This window comes from Xenopus tropicalis, chromosome 5 (assembly GCF_000004195.4).
Source record: "Xenopus tropicalis strain Nigerian chromosome 5, UCB_Xtro_10.0, whole genome shotgun sequence".
NCBI classification, from domain to species: Eukaryota; Metazoa; Chordata; class Amphibia; order Anura; family Pipidae; genus Xenopus; species Xenopus tropicalis.
In genome coordinates, this window is record NC_030681.2 from 41,462,980 (window position 1) to 41,488,906 (window position 25,927).

The 25,927-nt window shown below is 38.8% G+C and overlaps 1 protein-coding gene across 2 annotated transcripts in view; it reads left to right on the forward strand.

Moving 5' to 3' along the window:
* Positions 1 to 889: 889 nt before the first annotated feature.
* Positions 890 to 25,927, forward strand: part of actn2 (actinin alpha 2) — a 37,579-nt gene continuing 12,541 nt past the window's right edge. The window contains exons 1-13 of one of the 2 annotated variants that reach the window (XM_031901656.1): positions 890 to 1,030; positions 11,750 to 11,864; positions 12,743 to 12,862; positions 13,882 to 13,968; positions 14,951 to 15,038; positions 16,461 to 16,539; positions 18,329 to 18,410; positions 20,076 to 20,161; positions 20,621 to 20,713; positions 20,831 to 21,061; positions 21,813 to 21,960; positions 23,930 to 24,080; positions 25,299 to 25,407. In XM_031901656.1, coding sequence (XP_031757516.1) covers positions 905 to 1,030; positions 11,750 to 11,864; positions 12,743 to 12,862; positions 13,882 to 13,968; positions 14,951 to 15,038; positions 16,461 to 16,539; positions 18,329 to 18,410; positions 20,076 to 20,161; positions 20,621 to 20,713; positions 20,831 to 21,061; positions 21,813 to 21,960; positions 23,930 to 24,080; positions 25,299 to 25,407 — 1,515 coding nt within the window. In that variant the 5' untranslated portion in view covers positions 890 to 904. Of the gene's footprint in view, positions 1,031 to 2,111; positions 2,415 to 11,749; positions 11,865 to 12,742; positions 12,863 to 13,881; positions 13,969 to 14,950; positions 15,039 to 16,460; positions 16,540 to 18,328; positions 18,411 to 20,075; positions 20,162 to 20,620; positions 20,714 to 20,830; positions 21,062 to 21,812; positions 21,961 to 23,929; positions 24,081 to 25,298; positions 25,408 to 25,927 lie in introns of those variants that run through there. The other variant, NM_001005053.1, reaches the window with a different exon arrangement.

Here is a 25,927-nt window from a genome sequence, read left to right on the forward strand (position 1 = left end):
TTGATTTCAGTATGATTAGATTCTAGACTGAGTTTGGTTGTAAAACTATGTAAACAGCAAAGAATGTTGTGTGAGTGATGAGCTATGGGGGTCTCTGTCTCCAACTACTATTCTCAGAGTCCTTGGCCATTTTACAAAGAAGATAGATGTAAAGTTAGCTTTTTGCATGATGTGAAAAATGGTATTATATATTTGCATTTGGTCTTAATTTTGTGGCTGGGCATTTCAGCTTATTTTTGGTTGCCAAGGGTAAATTATCCTAGCAACCAGGCAACCAATAAAACTAACATACACTAGCCAATAAAAGCTGCTAACTTGGTCCCTCTGCATGTAGATCAACTATTTACGAGTGTTTGAGCCAAATTTCAGGCATATTACCACTTACACCTATACACATTCTGTGTTGTACTGTATCAAATGCTTTAACAAAAATGAAAAATATATCACATCCACTGCCACCCCAAGCGCTAGCCTTCTGCTCACCTCATAGATGGCAATATCTGTTGCACATAAAACAATGCTGACACAAACTTAAAGTACTGTGATTTGCAATGTATTCAGGTACTGTATCGTATCCCTTATTACCTCATTAAAAAGCTTTCCTTTTAAGGGCCGTGACACACAGGGAGATTAGTCGCGCCACGTCAAATCTCCGTTGTCAAGGGGCGACTAATCTCCCTGCAATGCCATCCCACCAGCTAGAATGTAAATCACCGGTAGGATGGCATACACGGCGCTGAGATTTGTTGAAGTTGCCTTGAGAGGAAACTTCTGCAAATTGCGGCGCTGCGTATGCCATCCCACCGGCGATCCATCCATCCTCCTCACACATTGCATACTTCTAGAACCAACATTTTCAAACAAATCAAAGTTATAATAATCAGCTTTAGCTCTAGCCACCACAATGACGCAAGCAGTGACCAATGAAACATACAACTATTGCTACGATGAAGAGGAGTATATGAATCAAGAGGAAGAATGGGATCGGGACATGCTTTTGGATCCAGCATGGGAAAAGCAGCAGAGAAAGGTTGGCAAAATGCAAATTTAATTTGTTGAATAGTTTTTGTAGGTAGAGAAAACACATCATTACTAATGCAGCATCTAAATAGGGTTTTGAGAAATTTAGGTGGGAAAATGCAGCAGTTTTAAGAACTGCCACCCTTATTACCTCATTAAAAAGCTTTCCTTTTAAGGGCCGTGACACGGGCGTGACGTGCGCCACGTTAAATCTCCGTTGTCGTAGGCGAAGAATCTCCCCGCAATGCCATCCCACCGGCTAGAATGTAAATCGCTGGCGGGATGGCATACGCGGCGCTGCGATTTGCCGAAGTTGCCTTGAGAGGAAACTTTGGCAAATCGCGGCGCCGCGTATGCAATCCTACTGGCGATTTACATTCTAGCCGGTGGGATGGCATTGCAGGGAGATTAGTCGCCCGCAACAACGGAGATGTGCGACTAATCTCCCCATGTGTCACGGCCCTAATGAAGGGGTAAGGACAGGGCCCCATTGCAGACTGCTCCTCCGGCCATTCAGGGTCAGGTACGGGTGGCAGAGGGGACACCTACGTGCCTCCCCCCATGACCCCTAATGCAGACAGCACTTTATTCAAGGGGTCTATGCAGTGTGCACAGTGAAAAAAATGGGTGGGCTTTTTTTTTTTTTTTTTTTGCATTTTGCACACTGCGTTTTACCATAACCCTTGATACTTTATTCAAAATAATATTGAGCAAAAACACTGCTTAGATGTCATGTAACAGAATATCAGATGGTAAACTTCCACGTGTCATGCAGTCTTTTTACCTTTTGATATTTGCTGAAAATAGATGATGATGCACTGAAAAGCAATGTGTTTAGGGCTGTCCTGACAAAATCCTGGATAAAGTAATATGGCTGGCAAATTTAAACTATGAAGTGATTATCAGGACTTTAAGATCACACTATGAGCAGCACATTGTTATAAGATATTACAGTGATAAGTGCAGCTACTAAAATAGCCTCCAGTGGGAGTGTTTTCTTATCTGGCATTATTTAAAGGGCATGTCACGTGGCTGTTGGGGATAATAGACAGCTGCATAGCTGAGAGTGAGCCGCACTAGGAAGGCAGATACGGCTGTTCAGTAGGGAGGCAAATGAATTGAGTGTGAAAGTTAACAAAGGTCATATCTTCCAACTTCAGCATCACATTTTTACTCTTGCATCCATCCTCACACATTGCATACTTCAAAAACCAACATTTTCATACAAATCAAAGTTCTAATAATCAGCTTTAGCACTAGCCACCACGATGACCCAAGCAGTGACCAATGAAACATACAACTATTGCTACGATGAAGAGGAGTATATGAATCAAGAGGAAGAATGGGATCGGGACATGCTTTTGGATCCAGCATGGGAAAAGCAGCAGAGAAAGGTTGGCAAAATGCAAATTTAATTTGTTGAATAGTTTTTGTACGTAGAGAAAACACATCATTACTTTTTTTCCTTTATATAATATTTCATGTGACCTCTTAAGAAGTTAATACAATTGACTGGCATTGTATTTTAGGGAAAAGCTTTGTATTGTAATTTGATAATTGCTTATGTTCTCTAGCTGGTAATCAAAGAAAATTGCAGCATCTAAATTCGGTTTTGGGAACTCTAGGTGGGAACTAACCACTGTGTTGCTTGGCAATTGTTGCAGAAAGTTGTCAAGTGGATTTCCTTTCACTATTTTTATTCCTTCTTTAATAATTTGCATTTTAGGGGTATTAGTAGTTAGCACTGCTGCCGTGTAATGCTGGGATTCCTGCTTGCACAACCTGCAAAGATTTATGTGTGAGCCTTATGTGTGCTTAGGTGTCTTTTCTACATTTCAAAAATACACAGGCAGATTAATTGGCTCCAGATGAAACTGACCTTAGTGTGTGTTGTTTGAATGAATGATTGTATGTATATCTTTATTTATAAATCGCTACTTATGTACATAGTGCTGTACAGTAGAATAGGTTAATACAAATGGGGTTATTAAAATAATAATAGATAAATACAAAAAGTATAACAATAAATACAAGGTACAGTTGCAATAAGTTAAGAGTTAAAGAGACAAGAAGATGAAGGTCCCTGCCCCGTAGAGCTTACAATATAAATGGGAATGTGATAAAGAAGACACATTTAAGGCTTCCATGGGGCAAGGACTGAATAATGTAGAGCACAAAAAGAACAAAAAAGTTGGTGCTATATAACTAAAGGACAATAAGAATTTTCACATTCACTAGGATAACAGATGTCAAAAAACATGTAACACAACTGTATCAGTAGAACAACACCCTGAATCTGAACTGAATTTGATTCTGCAAATTAGGATAAGGAAAGATTATAGACAACCGCATGCGCAACGTGCAGTAAAAAATGTTCAACTTCCGTTTCCATTTATGTGACAAAAAGTTACGTGGTTTTAAGGCTTCACATTCAGTTCGCCCAGGAGTGTGGATTAAGTTGAATCCTGCTGAAAAAGGTGGAATCTTGCCAGAATCCCGAACCAAATCCTGGATTCCGTGCAACCCTGTTACAAAGGAAATGCATCTTATAGGCTCATGAACCCAGTACTGCACAGTTATAAATGGAGCCGCAAGTGTGCTAGCTCTATAATGAACTTAATTACTACACATACTGACAATATTCATATAAGGAACTTCCATCCAATCATGATCCTCTTACATGTATTTTGCTATTTTGCCGGCCCATTCTCTCTAATGAATTATGTGCAGGTGGGCCTGTTGATGCAAGAGAAACCCGGAGCTACCGTCACCTCTGTGTCGGACTGGGATGTGCTGGGCCCACTGGATGCCATCATCTCAGGGCCCACAACTCCAGCCACAGGGCCCCCAATCTCTGTCATGAACCCCTCCTGCCCCTGATGCAAGCCCTCCCACTGCACCTGATACCCCACCTCGGCCGCCACAAGTTTATCACCCCGCCCCAGTCCTGGGCTGTGCTCCTGGGCTGTGATCTCCCAATGCCCCACCAGCCCAGATCAACACTGTTTCACCCTAAAGATGGCAGTAATTTCAACTGCGGGTTGAGTCAAAAGGTGCTTCAGCATCTAAGAATCATTCAGAGTGGTGGAAATAACCCAGACAAATTTGACTGTAACTTGCATCTGATTTGTCCAAGTATGCACATGCAATTGTGAATGTTTTAACGCAATGAATGTAATTGCAGCAGACGTAAATCTGTGTGTGGCCACAATTATGTTAAATTTATAGAGAAAAACACTTTATTGTGGGTAAACATCCAAAATTGTACTTTGCACTTGCTGTCGTAAATTATCCCTGTAGCGTTGTACTTTTTCTCATCAATATGTGTTTCATAAGAATTTCTGCATAAATAACAGTTTATTATACAACCAGAATATATGCCTGGAATTTTAAAATGTGTGTAGTTTCATTCAGTAAAATTACAGTAAATTCTAAATGAGATTTTTTTAAACTTACTTACAATGCAGACCAGCACCATTCATTTTCTATATATTAACCCATTCATTATGATCAAAATCAAAATATTTGTATTAAAGGTTTATCCAGCTGAGAACAAACTTTCATTTGAATTGGAAACTGAAAGAATGAACCTAAAACTATCCCCTATAAAGCTATTCCAAATGAACAGTGAAGAGATCATTCCTACTATATGATAACATGATTGTACCTGTTATTGTATGGTCTTTGTGTATTTGGCAGTTCATTTATTGTACCAATTCTATAACTACTACAAATGTCATTCTGCAACAAACTGTTTCATCACATGGGAGTTTGCCTTAAAAACCAAAATGTCTTTGAATTTTGGCCACCTTAACTCAGGAACCCAGAATTTATCGACCCTGTCACCTAATGATACAATGATGTAAAGCTACGGGTGTAGGATCATCTTTCCAGCAAGGATTTAGCATTTGACATTATCTGTTGCCATAATGAACTGCAGGTAATCCTCCCCTGAGCTAGAGTGCCATTGAATATACCTAAATGTCACACTTCGACTTCATCACTGCCTTTAAAGGGGAAGTTTACCTAAATATTATACCACATATAATAATATCTTTTATTTGTTACATTTTAAAAATGAATTTGTTTAGTTCCCTCACTATCACATTTTGCAGTAGCAGCTTGCTAAGCATGGTTGCCAACTCAAAAAGTGGCAGCATAATAAATGGTTTCAGTATTACACCCATTCTGTAAAAAATCTATAATACCCATAAATCTTTAGATATTCATATGGGAAAAATATACCTTCCCTTTATGCTAATTCATGAGAATACATGGCAATACAAAAAAAAAAAAAAGAATGTCTGACAGTAATTATGCTAACAAATAGAAAGACAATGAACACAATCTTTTTCATACTGTATGCAGTCTTTTAAAGGCTGTTTTTATTTCTTTTTAACTTTGCTATTTACATACCTAGAAATTAAAACTAAGTAAAATGCTGTCAGTAGTTCCATGATACACTTAATATCACATTGAACAGTAAGCCTTCCCAGCCTTTCCTGGCAAGCATTGCACATGTATGTCCTATGAGACAATCTCCTGGAAGAGAAGAGATATATCCATGCCATTGTTACTATTGTGGGCAGCAAGCTCTAGACTGTTGCCATTTGGCTGATATGCATGGTATGAAATCTGTCAACAGATGCTGGTAGCAAATGATAAAGTTTGCTGGATTACAATGGATGAGATAGCTAATTTTAGCTGCAGTTGGTAAGGAATCATAGTCGCCAGTAATCCAGCTGTCTTGATTTCAGATTCTTTTGTTGGAGGAAAAGCAGATATGGAACACAAGTTACACGCTGGATCCAAAAAAACAATATTTTCCATGACATTTTTAGCATACATGTATTTTCTTCAGTTAGTAGTAATTTTATTACAGAATATTGCATAATAACTGCAGTAAGCCTAACAGATAATGCTAAAATACTGCTCACTGTTATGGTCACTTTTCACATTAATATATATGTATCCTGCAGCAGATAGAGATATTTTGGAAGGAATATGGATTGGTGGGGTTTACCCCAAGTTTACCATCAAGTATCTCTGCACCCGTCAACCACACACCATCCTCTTCCATATTGCATTCTGCCACGAGTGGGAGAGACCCTGGTGCAGTCATGGGTATTAAGAGGGGCAAAGTTGGCAGCACTTTGCCTATTTGTTACATCATTGAGATGGGCAATTAGAGAGAAAATTGTGTTTATTGTGGATGGATATTTTGTATGCCAAAATGTCTTTTTATTTTGCCTGTGTGTTAAGAAGCACTCTTAAATCTATGCAATCGCCAAGTAAAGCTGGCCATACACGGGCAGATCCGCTCGCTTGGCGATGTCGCCAAGCGAGCGGATCTTCACCCGATATCCCCACCTACGGGTGGCGATATCGGGGAGGCATGTAGGCAAATTCGATCGTTTGGCCCTGGGGCCAAACAATCGAATTCTGCACGCAGCAATGGGGCAGTCGGTTCGGGGACCGCATCAACGAGCCGATGCGGTCCCCGATCTGACTGGATTTTCTAACCTGGCCTATCGATATCTGGCCAATTTCAGGCCAGATATCGGTCGGCCAGGCCCCTCGTTTCTGCCCCTACACGGGCCGATAAGCTGCCGAGTCGGTCCAAGGGAATAGCAGCTTGGAAGGTGAAGGGCCTGAATAGAATTATAAGTAGTAAAAATAAATATAATTGTAGTTTCACAGACCAGGGGTTAGTGACCGCCAACAACCAGATAACATTTTAAAATGCAAGCCAGAATGAAGCAGAAGAGGAAGACAAATAATGCCGTAAATATAAAAACGTAAAAATGATAACTGATTGAAAAGTTGCTTCGAACTTGCTAAAAGTTTATAAAAATGCATTAACCTTAATTTGGTGTAGACAGTTATGATCCAAGACAATTTTGTTATTCACATTTTTAGGTCTGCAGCACTCAGGGCTTGGGAACTGCTATCCTTTTGCTGGGGTCAGTGACCCAAAAAACATAACGCATTTTCAGTTGCAGGCTTAACATAGCAGAATGAAAATAGTTAAAAAAAAAACATAACAAATGAAGAGCCAACTGAAATGTTGTTAGTAGGTCCATATATTACATTGTAAAATGTAATACTTAAGCTTTTTGTGTTCTAGACTTTTGACAGTTTTAGTTGCACATTATTCATCCTATGGATTGGCACCCAAAACTGCACTCTATGAACTGAATCTACAAAAGGGCAATTATGCTTTCATCTAATAAGTCAATACCCTTTATTATAGCTGAGCAGTAACTGACAAACATTGTCTAAAATATTTTTCCACAATGGTCCCCAAATCCTTGTAGGTTAAGGCTAATATCACGCAGCAGTTTCCACAGTGGAGTGACAGCTAATTTACTCCCCCTGCCAGTGCTCCCATTGCAGATTTCAGCCCAAATATACACAGGAGACTTGGCATCCAAAGCCACCCCTTGAATTTCCACATAGTTATGCTTGGTGCTGCTGTGTCCCTCCATCCTCCTGTTCCAAACTGTCTCTATTGATGCTGGGGAATATGGGACCTACTGTCAGTTCAAAGGTGGTGGTAGCTTAGGGTTCCCACAGCAGCTTCCATCAAACAGAGCCAAACAAACACATGATTCAAAGGGTTGAATTTGGTGGACTTTGGCCTTTTTTCAGCCCAACTTAACTATGTAACTATGCAACTTAACTATCATTTGATGCCAATGGCGGAAATGACACCGCTGCATTTTCTAAAAAATCTTAGTGGGGAGTAGTTGATCCTAGTTACAAAAACTAGCTCTCTAGTTACACCACTGATGAATCACATCCCCTGCAACAAGGGGTGGGTCAAGCCGATTGGGCACCCAAGGCCACCTTGCCCCTGCACCCTTCCCCCTGCATGTATGCAATGCCATTGAGTGAGGGGGATCCCCCGCTGTGCAATGACAAGCGGCAGTGGCAGTGACAAGGGAGTGCAGATTACGGGTAGGCTGCCTTGAGCCCCCCCCCCATTGTTGCACCCTAGGCAGGTGCCTCTTCTGACTACTCCTAGTTCCCCCCTGCCTGCAACCTTTAGATCTAGGTGTCCTCTTTAGATCTAGGTGCCCTCGTAGAATGCAATTAGACTTGCACTAGCAAGTGCGGCCAGGTGTCTGATCCCAGTAGGGAGTCCCAACCAATACAATAATCCAGATTTATGAATATAGAATTTGCGGGGGTTGTTGGATAATCTGAGGGGTGCATGATTTGCATGGACCATTATTTACCTTCAAATGATCTACACGCTCCAGAAGCATTTATACTTATTATTGAATTGGGTCTACTAGTGACTGGGTATATTTATATGTTTTGTATTTAATGTTTGTTCCCAGCCTGTATTATTACGGCACTTTGTATACCAGTCATCATCATCATTATCAAAAGTGCAACAACCCTGGTTCGATCTTTGTTTTCCCAATAGTTTCAAAAAGTCCCTCTGCAGGGCTTTCCAGTTTGGCAGTCCTAGCTTTATTACATCACTAATAACCCAATCTTCCCACCAAAGGGGAACTCCACTTAAATTCAACTTAAGCTTTTTAAAAAGTAAATATAATTTCAAACAACTTTGCAATGTACATCAATTAAAGAATATAAATCCCTTTCATGATTTTTAAAGGAATTGTTCAGTGTAAAAATTAAACTGGGTAAAATAGATAGACTGCGCAAAATAAAAAAATGTTTTCAATATAGTTAGCCAAAAATGTAATCTATAAAAGCTGGAGTGAGCAGATATCTAACATAATAGCCAGAACACTACTTCCTGCTTTACAGCTCTCTAAGCTGTTAGCAGTCAGTAACTGCACACTACTTGTACACTGAACACTACTGGTCTCTTGACTTCTTCTACTTTGTTTTCAGTGTCAGAACCAGCAGTTCAGAGGACAGTAAAGGACAGTGATATAGTTTGTGGAAGCGGTGTCAGACTGGGACCTCAGGGGCCCAACAGAAAACCTTAGACCATAGGCCCACTATCCAAACTTTCCTCACCCAACCTCTTTATTTTCCTAGTCTCTTTTATTTACATTTTAGCATCTATTCTATTTACCATCTATTTCTCCTCTTTATTCCCATTCAGATATAGGGAATGACCCTGAAGCAGGCCAAATGGTCAGGAGCAGGAGGGCCCTGGTATCCTGGTGGGCCAGTCCAACACTGTGTGATAGCATTTACAAATTAATTTGTAAAACTGTAATAAAATGTATGTTTAGATTTATAATTTTTTAGGCAAAATTGTATTTTTAGTTTTGTATATCCTTTAAAGCTTTGGACAGTTAGTGATATATAAAGGCTAAAATTAATAATTCAGCTGCAATCATTATCAACTGCTGCACATTAATCAGAAGGATATGTAAGACTTCTGAGGGAGGTTCCCTATATGACGCCTGCCAAGAAGGAGTTAATGAAATGCTATGCATCCAGCAATCCATTGATCTAGTGCCCCTTTATATAAACATGTTTCAGAATATTTTGCCTCAAATGAAATCTATGACTTAAAGAATGAATTCCAGATAATATATATTGAAATAAATGGGATAATAATGGAGCCCAGCTCAGTCCATGCTAGTTGTGTTTCAGTTTGTTATTTCAGTCATACATTGCCATTGAGATGGGATGTTTTTTGTACACAGTGATGTCTGCGTTTTTGTAACTAAGTTTACAGTACAGTAAATCCTTTTGGAAGAACTCTAGGGAGGCTTGTAGTTTTAACAGTCTGACTAATAGGCTCTTGATAGACTGTCCTATCTATTAATATGTTTTTACAAGCCTTTTTAAATATACAGAATATAAAGGTCATAGCAATGGCCATACCTCATAATACACCATGAAAAATATAATAAAATAAATGTATTGTGGTTACTTTATGTTTAGTTATATTGTTTCCAACAAATAAAGCCAAGCAAGTTTAGTACTAGTTTTGACTGGTAAGCTGGTTACAAATTTATGTCTTTGGGTGAGTTCCCACATGTATGAAGAACCCTTAATTCAATGATAAATAAGACTACTTCTGCTTTATATCTTTAGTTTTCATAGAAACCTATGACAATCCAACAAATTGTAGTGACAGGCAGATGCGTTTTCTGCCGCTACCTACATTTTTCTGCCAGTGTATGACACTAGCCATAGGTCTTCCTAAACATAATAGTAAGCATTTAAAGGCAAAGACCTGCCCATTGCATTTGCTTGTATATACTTATAAACATTTGCTTACAGGGTAAGATAAATTTCAGTGGCCATTTTTGGTGATGCATTTTTGCATCTGGAAGTGGAATCTTCCTGTATCAGGTTGGGTCCCCTTTATTACCCATGGAATCAGTTAATATCTTCTTGTAGCCCCAGGTGCACGCAGTACCCCACCCTTATTACCCATGGCCCAAAGCAGTCATGTTTCTGGAGTCCCTGATTCACTGACCTTGTGGGTGGCTCTGGGTACCCTGCCCTACACTCTAATCCCTCCAGCCTGGCTGAGAAAAAAGATGACTGGTTGATCCTCCTCCGGAGCGAGATCACTTCTGCTCCACAATGACATCACAACTGGGTTTTTGGTTCCTGGGTCAGAAAAAAGTTAACCCTTTTTGGGTAGCAGGTCTGAGGAAAGAGGCATAACGATTCAGTTATTCCTTGATCACTATAACCTGGTACTTCCACAATTATTTGGCTTGAAACAGAAGCAAGAAGGACTCAGTCTAAATGCCAGTTAGGGTAAGATTTGGAAAAAGTGCTAATTCTTTTCTACATAAATCTAAAAGTTCAGCTTGGATGCCAGTTAGGGTTATATTTTCTGCCCCATATATTCTTGGAACTAACTGTAGTTGAACTACAGCTTCCAACATCAGATCTTTGCCTTGATATTCTGTATCCTTGCAGCCACTGCCTCCGCTCTTGAATGCAAATCGCCAAGTACCTTGATAACTTCCTGTGTTACCTGATAAAAAATGTACATTGTCACTATTATTATTATTATCAATAAGTAAGAGTTACATACAAGTAAAACACAAAGAAGTAGTAAGAGGGAATGATAAATGAGGACAAGGCTTTGATTCATTTTGGCTACAGGGGAATGTATGTTTTTTGAGGAGCATTTTCAGGACATATAATTTATCCTTTGTGCATTTGTGTATCATGTTACATATGCAACTATGTAAAACCCACTGTTTTCTTCGGGATGTGCTTTAAAGGGTATTTTAACTTGTAGGCAGTTAGTTCAACTTATTCAAGATCAGCTATTAAATTTGTACCCATTACAGCATTCACTCTCTCTCTCTCTCTCTCTCACATGGATTGAAAAGGGAACTCAAAAAAAAAAGTTTTTTGCATAATTAAATAAAATTTAATTCTAAGTAACTTTTCAATATATCTCAGTTAAAGATTTTCAATAGTTTTAAAGTTATTTGAGAATATAATGACAATTAAAACTAGTATTTGTGTATCCCTTTCTGTTGCTGTTCTGACTCTTGAAAGAACGTAGCAGAAGTCAATTTTCCTCCGGGTCTGTTAGCCAACTAGCGAGGAGTTTCAGAGAACTAGAAGGGCAGAGCTTATTATTTACAGCCAGCAACATACTGCTTTTGATAGCAGTTATGTTTACCAATAACATGCTGTATATTGGAAAGTTGCATAAAATTCCATTTCCTTCCATTATGCAAAAATAGCTGTGGGATCTTAGCTTCAATTTTTTCGTTTTCAGATTCTAACATTAAATATATGTATTTTGTAGACATTTACAGCCTGGTGCAATTCACATCTAAGGAAAGCAGGAACAATGATTGAGAACATTGAAGAAGATTTCAGAAATGGCCTAAAGCTGATGCTTCTTTTAGAAGTAATATCAGGTATGTTTCAAAGGCCAACATTTTTATTTCATAATTTCTGTAACCATGATATTTATTTCTTGCCATTAATGTAAAAATGCAAGGATGTTTGATTCAAAAGAGTGTGCAGTGGGCAGGGTTGGGAAGGAAAGCAGCATTTTGGTATGGGGCCTGACTGATATCAGTCAAGCAGATTTGACCACATCAACATGCCAATGCAGCGGCCTACATTGGTGGCTATTATGATCTGATCATTGGCTTGAGGGCCAAATGACCAGGTCAGCCTAATATCGCCCAGTCCAAGGTGTTCACTTATTTGGCAAGCCCACCAAATGAGCAGATCTTTAGGTGTCTCCCAGGTTTCTTTGTTAACAGACAGGCAGGTTGTACAGAGGATTAGGGGAACCAGAGGCAATAAGTGACTCTTTGGGAAAAGGCAGAATCTGCAACCAAGGTTAGGAACACATTTAGCAAAAGCAAGAGTAAGCTTTATAAAAGAAAAGTATAAATCTATAAAGGCTATACCAATAAAATACTTGGTCTCAGCATTGAATTTAGGTGTGCAAGGCCCAATGGGGCTACTACCCCAGGGGCCTCCACACTTGTTCCCACTGGCCCGGTCCGGCCCTGCTTGGTCTCTTTTATATACCCTTTGAATTATTGACTGTGCCTCTGGATAATTTTCCCCTTCTCATCTTTTTCTTTGCTACCTTTCAGTGAATGGAGGAATTAAGGGATTATAAAGTTTAATGCCTTCATGATTATAGCTGCCAGAGAATTGAACTCTTTCCAGAACTCATACCTGGGTGTGTTTCTCTTTTTACTGATGAGAAGGTTAAGGATGTGAGAAAGCATGCCACTTTATAACTGTTACATTGGCTGTCAATTTTATTCTTTAGGGGAGCGGCTGCCGAAACCAGACAGAGGAAAGATGCGTTTCCATAAAATTGCCAATGTCAACAAAGCTTTGGACTTCATTGCCAGCAAAGGAGTAAAACTAGTATCAATTGGAGCAGAAGGTATTTGGATTATTGATTCAGAGGCCCTGCTAAGTGGTGCTACTGTATGCCAAGCAATACCATATCCAGACTGCATTCACTTTAGTACACATTCCACGGAACTACAAAGCTGAAGAACATTCTGCTTGGAATGGATCTAAAATATGTTCAGAACCATAATAGATCACACCTAGGCTGTACCAATGATGTACCCTCATTTGCCCGGATGCATTTACATCTGCACATATTCTTTCTATCATTATCTTATTCCAGGCTTTGGCTATGTTTCGTATTATATGTTATATGGACTGGGGATGCAGGAAGGCTGACTTCCAGTCTGATGATAAACATTCAAATCTGGGATATTCAATCTGTTACCCATTGCAATTCCCAGCACTCTAGGCTCCACAAGGCTATCAGTGAGAAGTTAGATTTGCAGCTCAATGACAGCTACAGGGCAGCATGTTGCACATCCCTCCTGTATATACTGAACATATCTAAGGGGGCCATTTACTAACATTTGTGTTTTTTCCACAATTCGTGTTTTTTGTGCAAACTTGATTTTTTGTGGCAAAAAAATGCAAGTTTTTCACAATTTATTACACATGAAAACCATAAAAAAGCAAATGTAACAATGTACCATCTAAAAACTAACGAGGTTATGTAGAAGTCAATAGGAGCTGTCCTAGGCAAATTATAACAATCTTTATTTCATTCATGGTTATAGAGGTTTTCAGGTTTTTGTTTTTAAGTTCATGAAGATTCAGATGAAAACATAAAAACAAAATTTGTGGTTTTTGTTTCATTTTTGCGCCACATTTTAATTAATTAATGCTTTTTCAATTCAAATGTTTTAATAAATGACTAGACATTTGTTTTTTTTGTAGAAATTGAGTTGTAATTGTAATTTCAAAAACTTTAAAACCACTAAAATCGGAATATTGTTATATCGGCCTTCATGCATTATAAAATATATGCCAGGTAAAAATGGCAAGCGTAGGTAAATAATATATTTATTTTATTTTATTTTTTTTATAAAGAAATTGTTGATGGGAATGTAAAGATGACACTGGGCATGATCTGGACCATAATCCTTCGCTTTGCTATTCAGGACATATCTGTAGAAGGTAAGATGAGGGCCAGGTCTGTCCTGCAGAAGTGGTTGAAATAAGGCAAATCGGAGGCCACAAATCACATAATTTGCCAATTATATAATTTTGTTTTCTTTATGCAGGTTCAGAGAGTGTTAAACAGCTACTATAATGATTCTGTAACAGCAGCACCACCATCTGGTCATTGGGGGATTGACTGCAGTAGGCAAAAAAATTAGTTTTGAGGATAGAATCCTTCTGTGCTGTTGCTTTACTTAGGAAATGCAGGTTCCTTCGGGTTTCCTTTTTTTTCAAACTTAAAGGGCTAATTATATATTTTTATTCATTTCTATAAATTTTTTATTCATTTTGTTATAGTGTTTGGATTATTTGCCTTCCTCTTCTGCCTCTTTTCATCCTACAATGGCGTTTGCTGTCCCTGGTATCTAAAAAAACGATTGCTCTGTGAAGCTGCAATTTTATTGTTAGTTTTTAATACATATCTTTCTGTTCAGGCCTCTCCTATTCATCTTCCAGTCTCTTATTTAAACCACTGCCTTGTTGTTAGGGTAAACTGGACCCTAGCAACTAGATAACTTCTAAAACAAATAAACAATGAACACCAATTGCAGATTGTGTCAGAATATGACTTTCTGCATGATAATAAAAGTAGGTGAATGATTCCATTCTTTTTTTTTCCAAGTTGTAGTCGACCAAATGACTGGCATCTTATTCTGTGGTTATAATCTCATAATAGCAGCCATTAAACAACAGCTAATATTCTGGAATACTAGTTAATGTAAGTTGCAAAAGTGTTTAGAGCTTTATTCATAAATAAAAAGCATACATTAGAGGACACGTTTAACAGTTTATTCTTAGAGGGGAACTCCAATTGAAATTTCTGTGGGCTGTGGTTCTGCCTGAGCACAGTGCTGTAGCTGAATAGCCTTTACTCTCTTGTTAATTGTTATGCAAAATATATCCATCATATACTTGTTTTTTTTTTTTTATTTATTAGAAACCTCTGCCAAAGAAGGTTTGCTATTATGGTGCCAGCGGAAGACTGCTCCGTATCGCAATGTGAACATTCAGAATTTCCACACAAGGTAACTTGCTATTTTTAGAGAAAACCACTTGCAGTACAGCCATATCATCCAGAAAGTTTTCTCCGAATTCATTGATTTGAACATTTTTTTAAAGTTCCCAAGTATAGAAATCTTCTGTGTAATAAACTTGACCTTGTTTTGTTTAGAGGAGGATGGGGCTTACTATGCAGTGTTTATTTTTTCTCCAAGTGGATAATATACAAGGTATAAACAAGCTGCCTCATTCACTGTTTATTTAAATGAAATCTTGGCAACAGGTGGTTCATTCTGCATACTAAGGGCAATGTTTTGTGTGATTTAAATGCTGATTTTTTACTAGTAGCCAGTAAATGCCACAATAAATCTCCAGGACACTCCAACACAGACTAAAGCTGGCCATACACATTAAGATTTTTAAAAGATCTTTTAGTTATCGTAGGACCAAGCTGATCCCAGAACGATTGTTTAAAAGTACAATCTGCCATTTTAACAACCATTTCAAGTGATGCCGTCCAGTTGAAACTAGAAATACTACCAGCTTGGTCGTGCAAACAGTTGGACAAAGGGCAAATTCTATTGTTAACAATGAAAATTTGATTGCACTAAAATTGGTCATTGGGGAGAGAAAAACCTTAACGTGTATGGCAGGCTTGACAATGAAAGCATCTGTTTCAGGTGCTTTAGCACAATGTTTGGGCTACTTAAAAATGTGTCACTTTAAAGAGTATTTCACTGCAGGTGCCAAAATGTTAATTATCCCCCGATATGTTAAGCATCCCCCAGTAAAATAAATCACTATGGTTTTATTCCCTGGGTGCTGCTCCCGTGCAGAGAAAACTGCACCCACCAAGGGAAAAAACTCTCTAAGCGACGCACCCACATTTTACTTATCTTTTTGCAGACATCCCAGGAGAGACTGCCAAATGCCAAAAACCTAAAGACTTTAACATTCATATGTAATCAAATGCACTAAGATTTACCAGGAGCAGTAACCTGTAGCAACCAATAAGATGTTTGCTTTTAAACAGGTGACCAATAAATTCTACCTGTGGATTGGTTGCTATGGGTTACTGCTCCTGGGCAAACTTAGTGCCTCTAATTATATAACCCTGAAAAAAGGTAGGTAAGCACAATGCATAGAGAGTTTTTCCAAAGCCCAGTGCAGTTTTCTCCTAACAGGAGCACTGGCCTGAGGAAAGACCTTAGTGCTTTATTCTACTGGGGGGTCCTAATATTTTTGCAGTACTATACCCTTTACATGTTCTTTAAAGTCAGGCTCTTCACATAATGGTATCCAAGATACTTTTTTCTTAATTTACAACACACTCAGATTTCCAAGCTGGAGAATAAATCCCTAAATTCACTTTCTGCACTGTTTCATTTTAATTTTCTTTCTGTTCTTTAATTATGTTATTTTTTGTTTCTGCATTGTTTGCTGTGAAGCTGGAAAGATGGTCTTGGGCTGTGTGCCCTTATTCACAGACATCGGCCTGACCTCATTGACTACTCCAAACTAAATAAGGTCAAACATCCTTCCAAGCTAACCTGTTTGCTGTGGCCTGTATCTTCTCATCCATTCAAACCTGCATTACTAACTTGGCATCTGATCTGTCTGGGCAATTCTGTATTCCTCCAGCAAGTAATAGAAAGTGAACCATTTCTGTAGGTTCAGTTCTTCATTCCTGATAATAACAATAAATTAATATTGCACTTATAAAATATAGTTGTGAAGTTTCCTGTTGTTAGATATGCCGAGCTATGCCTGTTAAGGAGCCCTGGTGTATTTAAAGTGACTTCTAACATAATGGCAGTTTTGGAATCTTGAAGAGATAGCTTAGGAAGAGTGGACTTAAGTGCCATGTGGGGTGTCAGGGAGGTGGGACCTTTTTGTTGCACTGATGTTGAGCTTTGACAGATATGAGAATGCACTTGCGAGATCCCCAACCAGTGGCACAGGAGCAATATGTTGCTCACCAACTCTTTGAATGTTGCTTTAATGGCCTCAAAGCAGGTGCTTATTTTTGAACTCCTGGCTTGGAGCAAGTTTTGGTTGTATAAAAACCTGATGTACTGACAAACAGAACCTCCTGCAGGCTGCCAGTTCACATAGGGGCTACCTAATAGCCAATACCAACCTTTATTTGGCACCCCAGGAACTTTTTCATGCTGTTGTTGCTCCCCAACTCTTTTTACATTTATAGTGACTTATGGGTAAAAAAGTTTGGGGATCCCTGTACTAGATCAACCTGACTGAGAAAGCAAGCTGTGCAATAGGATAAGAACCCCCTCCCCACCCCAACCAAGAAAGGACACTGCATGGAATCTTTTAATTTTGTTCTATAGGTATTGGATCTCTTATCTAGAATGCTCGGGATCTGGGGTTTTCTGGATAAGGGATCTTTCAGTAATTTGGATCTTCATAACTTAAGTCTACTAAAAAATTATTTTAAGGGCACCTGTCACCCAGACATAAAAAGCTGTATAATAAAAGTCCTTTTCAAAATAAACTTGAAACCCGAATTCTTTTTTTATTAACATATCCATACCCATTATAAAGGCATTTAAAAATCCCAGCTGTCAATCATATATTGCCTGTCCCACCTCTATGGCATAGTCATAGAGGCGGGACAGACAATTACATTTACTTTCCATCCAGAACTCATTTTCCCCCTCCCTCTTCACAATCTAATTGTGTATTCTCTGCATGGGGTCCCCCATTCTGGTGCGTAATCAAGATTTTGGGGTGAAACAAAGCTTGCCTTAATAACAGCATCCACAAAATGGTGCCTGCCTATTTGCTGTGAGACTGAAGACTGAAGGAAACAAGGTTTATATTACTTATATAGTGTAAGTGAAGTTTATTTTGCTTAACAAACACAATAGAATATTATTTGGAATTTTATCTCAGGGTGACAGGTCCCCTTTAAACATTTAAAAAATGATAGGATGGTTTTGCTTCCAATAAGGATTAATTATATCTTTGATGGGACGAAGTTCATAGTGCTGTCTTATTATTACAAAGTATGCAGTTTGCTCGGGCCAATGGAGTTGCGCCTGGTGCATGCACAACTATCACATTTTTAAAGTGTGTTCTGACTTCATAGCTTAAATTCATTAATTGAATCCTTTCAAAATACAGGAGTCTAAGGGGGTTATTTTGCAACATTTGTATCCATGTAATATTCATACAGTATTTTTTATTTCTTCTAATAACCTCAAAATAAAAAAAAAAAAAACGAATGTTACCTTACTTTTCTAATGCACTTTTTTAAAATCTGTATTTTTTTTTTTTTTTTTTTTTTTTGAAACAGGATGATGCTGTTGGGAACATTAACCTAGCTATGGATGTGGCAGAAAAATACCTGGATATTCCGAAGATGTTGGATGCAGAAGGTAACACTCCCTTCTAGAATGTACAGGTATAGGACCCGTTATCCAGAATCAGTGTCGGACTGGGAACCCAGGGCCCACCAGAAAACCTTAGACCATGGGCCCACTCTCCAAACTAATTATCCTCCTTTCCTCACTAAAACCACTTTATTCTCCTAGTCTCGTTTATTTACATGCTAGCATCTATTCTTCCATCTATTTCTCCTCTTTGTTCCCATTCAGATATGGGGAATGACCATGAAACAGACCAAATGGTCAGGAGCAGGAGGGCCCACTGACACCTGGGCCCACTGGGAGTTTTCCTGGTATCCTGGTGGGCCAGTCCGACTCTGTCCAGAATGCTCGGGACCAAGGGCATTCCAGATAAGGGGTCACCCGAATTCAATTAATTCCTATAGGGTTTTTAGAGGCATATTCATCAATGGGTGAAAGATAGAACTCCCCAAATTCATAAATACGCTTCTAAAAATCCCATAGGAATAAATAGAACTTGGGTAAATTTTTATGTATTAAGCTCTAAACTCACATTTTCATAAATCTGCCCCTTAGTCTACTAAAAAATCAATAAAACATTAATTAAGCCCAATAGGATTATTTTGCCTCCAATAAGGATTAATTATATCTGAGTTGGGATCAAGTACAAGGTACTGTTTTATTTTTACAGAGAAAAAGGAAATCAATTTTAAAAATCTGCATTATTTGATTAAAATGGAGTCTATGTGAGACAGGCTTTCCATAATTCGGAGCTTTCTGGATATCTGGTTTCCGGATAAGGGATCCCTTACCTGTATATAAATGTATAACAAATGTCCAGCAGTTCCCACTAAAGCTCAGTCTCTATGCGGCCACTGTTCTCACTGTACACACACATGCAAAGTGTACATTGAGGATATGATGAAAATATATCTGCAAAGAGAACAGAAGCCCATCAAAGGGGATATAACACACAAAAAATTTTTTTCATTTTTTTCATGCCTTAAAATTGTATACTGCTTCTCCAGCAGAATCCTGCATTGCAATCTGTCTTTTAAAAGCACAAACTGATTTTTTTTTTAATATTTAAATTTGAAATTTCACATGGGGCTAGCCATACTCTTCATTTCCCAGGGTGCCACAGCCACGTGACTTGTGCTCTGATAAACTTCAGTGATATCCCCCCCCAGTAGCCGATCAGCAGAACAATGGGAAGGGAGCAAGATAGCAGCTCCCAGTAGATACCAGAATAGCACTCAATAGTAAGAAATCCAAGTCCGGCTTGGGACTCCTCCACTTACATTGGAGTAGGAGAAATAATAGCTTATCTGAAAGCAGTTTAGTTGCTGGCTCCTTCTGAAAGCTCAGACTCAGGCACAATGCACTGAGATGGCGCCTACACACCAATATTACAGCTAAAGAAAAAATACATTTGTTGGTTCAAGAATAAGATTATAAATAGTAGAGTGAATTATTTGCTATGTAAACAGTGTAATTTAGAAATAAAACATACACCATAACTATTATGGCAGTATTCCTTTAACTATCTTACTGACGTGTACCACTTGTAAAAGAGTAAATCATTATTATCTAACCATGAAAAACATACCTATATGCTAATGTTACAATGCAATTCCATTTACAAGTGATTTAAATCATAGAGGTAATACTCACTACTCTTATTATTTCTTTTAGATATTGTCAGTACTGCCAAACCAGATGAAAGAGCTATTATGACTTATGTGTCGTGCTTTTACCATGCATTCGCTGGAGCTGAACAGGTATCTCTCACACATTGCAGTTATTGCATGGTTTATAAGAAGTCCGGGCAATCAGTAGCAGTATAGAGACATTAGAAATTCAGGTTAATGTGCACTGTTGTGCTGTTGAGTTCTTTAGCTCCCAATGCAGAGATGTACATCTTTGCTTACAGCTAGTACTGACTAAATTGCTGCAAAGCGGCTCTTCTCCTACAGTTCACGTTGCCACAATTTATGTAGTGCAAAACTACTTTGTATCAAATTCTAGTTAAATATTTTATAACCTTGGTTTTCATCATCATAAACGGGCACATTTTAATCTTTCAGTAATCAGTAACAGGGCATTTTTCAGTTATTGTGGGAAAGCCATTGCTCAGGGAATGACAGGTAGTAGCTGGCTTTGATTTTGCAGCTTGAGGTCATTCTCTCTATAAATGATCAGTACACGCATCATTGCTTTAGTATAACCGTGTTTCACAGGCAGAAACAGCTGCTAATCGAATCTGTAAAGTCCTGGCCGTGAATCAAGAAAATGAAAGAATGATGGAAGAGTATGAGCGACTTGCAAGTGAGGTAATATGGTCATTTTTCATAAACTTATTAAAAGAACAAATATTTTACATTTCTTCTTACCAGTTGCCACTGCAATATGACAACCATATTCTAAAGTCAATAATGTAACTTTTTTAGCTACTAGAATGGATTCGACGGACTATTCCCTGGTTGGAAAACCGCACATCCGAGAAGACCATGCAAGCCATGCTGAAGAAACTGGAGGATTTCAGAGATTATCGTCGCAAACACAAGCCACCAAGGGTGCAGGAGAAATGTCAGCTAGAGATCAACTTTAATACCTTACAGACAAAACTAAGGATAAGCAACAGACCAGCATTCATGCCATCCGAGGGAAAGATGGTTTCCGTAAGTTTATAAGCCCAGCTATGTAGGACTAATTGTGAACAGTGATAACAACATTATTACAACCTGCGCATAGCTTTTGGTCATGGATGAAATACAGTATAAATATGAAACGTGATTGGTCAAGTCCATAACCAAAAAACATGAAAGTCTGGGGAATCCCTGGTCTTTGTTGTTACACTATTGCTCTTGGGGATAGGAGAATGGGAAGGTGAGACATTAGTGAATTTGATCAGCACCTGACTTTACCTGCCGGGCCTCCAGTATTTATAGATTCAAGCCTGACCCGCCCATTTTCTGAGGCCACTAAAGGGGCAGGGCAAGCAGGCACGAGTCTATAAATACCAACATCTGAAGGCAGAAGCAGGGCATAGTAAGGTTGCAGGCGACCCTAACCTGCCCACAACAGATGTGTGGCTGCCGGACCGAACTCGCTTGACCTGCAGGTCCTGTCTGTTTCATTTCATTGGATCCAATGTACCTACGTGTTTATTCATTCCAGCAATGGCTGTTTATTGTATCCTGTAGCAACCAATACTGTTGGGGTCTATTTGAATTTTTTTTTTTCTTTTCTAAGAAATAATATTTAAAAAATGCAAATGGATAGCAAATGAAAAAGGTATCTAAAGGGAAATACCAATATAATGTGTAATTTATGCTTATAAGTGAAACCAGGTAATCTTTACATGAAAGCTCAAACTCTTAAGATAATATATGGCTATGTAACAATCCAGATATCTCCATTGCTCTGCAGGATATTGCAAATGCCTGGCAAAGGCTGGAGCAGGGTGAAAAGGGATATGAAGAGTGGCTGCTGACTGAGCTGAGACGACTTGAAAGAGTGGAACACTTGGCTGAAAAATTTAGGCAAAAAGCCTCTTTGCATGAATCCTGGACTGCTGGTAACATGATTATAAATGATGCAGCTTATTGGGAATATACTGAAAATATTGGTTTGCAATAAGCTGTATTGTACCATCAGATTATTTTTTGGCTGCATATTCAGAAAATGTGGTATATATGCAGAATATGTTGGCACTTTATAAATTTAAATAAATAATAATAATATTAATGGTGATAGCACATTTGATAAATGTATGTATATTTGTATTTATATAGTGCTACTTGTGCATGCAGTGCTCTACAGTAGCATATTCTCTGCCAATGAATTCTGCCAACAGAGAAGCACCGGAATCCCTTCTGCCACTACCTTTTTATTTTAACTGGAAGTGTGTGGCAGCACTGGTTTTGCTGCTTTTCAGCCCTAAAATGTACTCAAATGAACATTTTCAATTGTACTGTCTTAAAGGAGAAAGAAAGGTAAAAACTAAGTAAGCTTTATCAGAAAGGTCTATGTGAATACAGTCATAAGCCCTCACAGAAAAGTCCTCTATCAAAAGAAACACAGGATTTCTTGTCTCCTTTTTTGTAAACATGTTGTTAGGGTATCTGACTTCCTCTCTCAGAAAAATCCTTCATTCCTGGGGTCAGAGTCTGAGCAGTTCTCTCCTCTCTCCCCTGTCCTGCTCCCCCCTCCCACAAGAATGCTAAGAACTCACTCCCCCCCCTCCCTTAGCAATGTGTAATGTGAGCTATAAGGGCTAGAGCTATGCAGCAGGCAGCTATGAAGACCAAGCTAAAATGGCAGCTGTAATCTTAAACAAAAGAAAGCTTCTAGGGCTCCTTACTCAGGTATGGTAATGCTTTCTGCAGAATAAATATAGGGTTCTAGGTGGCACTAATGTGGCGAATCTATTGGCAGTAAAATGCCAAAATGACGTTCCTTCTCCTTTGAGCTGAAAACCAATAGAACTGTGCGAAACTCCATTTCATATGATTTTGTGACCATGTGTGGGCTCAGAATTACCGTCCTGATAATTTTTGTACCATGACAATTGGTCGTTTAGTCGATCGGCAGGTTAGAAAATTTCGGTTGATTAACATTAAAATCTCCGCACGTATATCCTTGGGGGACCTATAATGCTGGAAGTCACTTCCATACAATTGGCGTCTGCCAACTATTTCATGTCAATAACCTCCTCCGATTTGTTATTTTTAGGGCTTCATCCAACTATTTCATTTTGATGGTTAGTTTTACACCATTGCATTTAAATGTATGACCAATATCTGAATGTTCATCAGAAGAAGACTAAAATCTAAAGTGTATGGCCAACTTTAGCAGCAGCAGCACATGAGGAAGAATACACCCAGTGTGCCATAGCTTTAAAGAGATATTGACATATTTCTACAGCCATCATAATTAATTAGTTATACCTTAGCTGGAATCAAGTACAAGGTACTGTTTTATTATTACAGGGTAAAGGGAAGTCATTGTTAAAAAATTTAACCTGTACTTACAAAAGCAGGCCTATCTTTATTTAACATGACTTATTGGTAACATTTAATGTGCATGAATATTTTCAAGGGTAGTTTTTTAGTGTCCGAATCACCAGGTTTTTCCCCAAATTCATTTACATCAAGGATTTTCAAAAATGAATCTGAAGGTTATTGTAGACTCAGAATCAGGGTTGGTAAATAGCCCTACAGAGCTCATATGTAGAGGAAGTATTTGAGCTAACCAACTAGTGCTGAAAGTTTAAGGGTGGCACATTAATATTTATGCATAGTATATGATAGATTGTTAATTGACAGCCTTTCTGTAAATAGTATTGCAATTTCAGCTTACCTTTGCTGAATAAAATGAAATCTGCATTTACAGCATAGGAAGAGAAGACATGTTTTGTTATTGGTGTCTGTATGGCTGCTGGCTAGTGACAAAGGTGGCAAAAGGGTGTCCAATTAACACTAAGGGAGTCCAATTAACACTATGAAAATAACCTAATGTTGAGTTTAATTGTTTTGTCTGTTTAGGGAAAGAGCAACTGCTGTTACAGAAGGACTATGAGACGGCATCTCTAACAGAAGTGCGCGCCCTGCTGAGGAAACATGAGGCGTTTGAGAGCGAGCTGGCTGCACGCCAGGACCGGGTAGAACAGATTGCTGCCATTGCACAGGAGCTCAAGTATGTTCCACTCACAGACAAACAGCTGCTGAAAGTGTGCTTGATAAAGTGATTTCATGGAATTTGATAATGCTGTACTCACTGTGCACAGAATTCCTAGCGTAGCCCCGTACGGATATTATCTTGGCCTTGTCAAAAACCTTCTGCTAAATTTAGAACTCATCATTTGGTATAGGGAAAGTGCTTGGCATAGAGGATCTCATGGTTGTTGTACTTTAATGGATATTCCACAGCATTGTGTTCATTGGGTGGCACAAAAAACGGGCTTTTGAAAACACATCACCATTTGCACCATCCTGAAATTTTTGGAATTGAGTGTGTCTGTCACCTCCCCTAAGCTGAAGGTCTGAGGTTTGAGAACCTGAAACTCTGCATATTTATTGTTGAGTTCTACCTCAAGTTGCAGTACACACTAGATCAGTGGTCCCCAACCTTTCTTACTCGTGAGCCACAGTCAAATGTAAAAAGACTTGGAGAGCAACACAAGCACCATAAAAGTTCATGGAAGTGCCAAATAAGGGCTAAGATTGGCTATTAGGGGCCCCTATGCACACTATCAGCTTACAGAAGGTAGTAGTAAATCTTTTTTTATTCAACCAGAACTTGACACCAAGTCAGGAATTTAAAAATAACTACCTAGTTTGGGGGCACTGAGAGCAACATCCAATGGGTTGGTGAGCAAGTATTAGCCTCGCTATATTGCTTTTTTTACAGGCTGTAATAGGAGGTGTGATTTGGTTATTAGGGAACACCAAAACATTATAGGGTGCAATGAAAGAAAATATTATTGCTTATGTTTTTATTCAGTCCCTCTCTTTTTCCATGCTAACCTCTAAATTGTGTCCTGGTTGCTAGAACCACCAACAAACAAGTGCAGCTAATTACTACTAGTCCAAGTCTTGAATGATGGGGAAAAGAAGGCTACCTGGCCTAGTAAGAATGGGTTAATTGAATCTGGTGCAACGGGGAGAGTATAACCAGACTCAAGTGCTTTTTGAATGCTTTCGTGCCCCTTGGTGATCTTGCACTTGCTTTCCAGGTCTCTGTAAATAACCCACAGGATGTTTTCATTTTCCTTTCCATCTGTCTTTAGAGAGTCGCCTGAATCATGTTAGCCCAACAATAAATTTGCACAAGCAGTGTACAAAACATACATGCCTAAAATAACCCGAAGATATTGATAAAAAAAATTTTAAGAATATTTTTCTATTTTCCTAGTGAGCTTGATTATTATGATGCAGCTAGAATTAATGAACGATGTCAGAAGATTTGTGACCAATGGGATCGCCTCGGAACCTTAACACAGAAAAGAAGGGAAGCCCTTGAGGTATCTTGAAATAAGCAGTCCTCAATTTCATTGTAATATGAAGTCAGATAATCACATTTACCATTTGGTCATGCTCCTAATCTAGAATAGAATTAAAGGCTTCTGATATTTGCCTTGTGTTCATATTGAGTCTTAGGGCTCTGGCACACGGGGAGATTAGTTGCCTCGCGAGGCATTTTCGGCTATTTGCCGAAATCGCCTGCGCAGCGTGTGCCATCCCACCGGCGACTTACATTTTCGCTGGTGCGATGGTAGTTCAGGGAGATTAGTCGCCTGCAAACAGGGAGATTTGTCGCGGGCGACTAATCTCCCCATGTGCCAGAGCCCTTAGGGGTTATGTAATTAAAGGTACTAAGTTTGCTCAGGAACAGTAAACACCAAGCAACCTATCAGCAGGTAAAACTTACTGGTCACCTGTTTAAAAAACAAGCACCTTATTGGTTGCTATTGGTTACTGCTACTGGGTAAACATAGTGCCTTTTTTATATATAGGTGTGAGAAGGAAATTTAAATTTCTGGC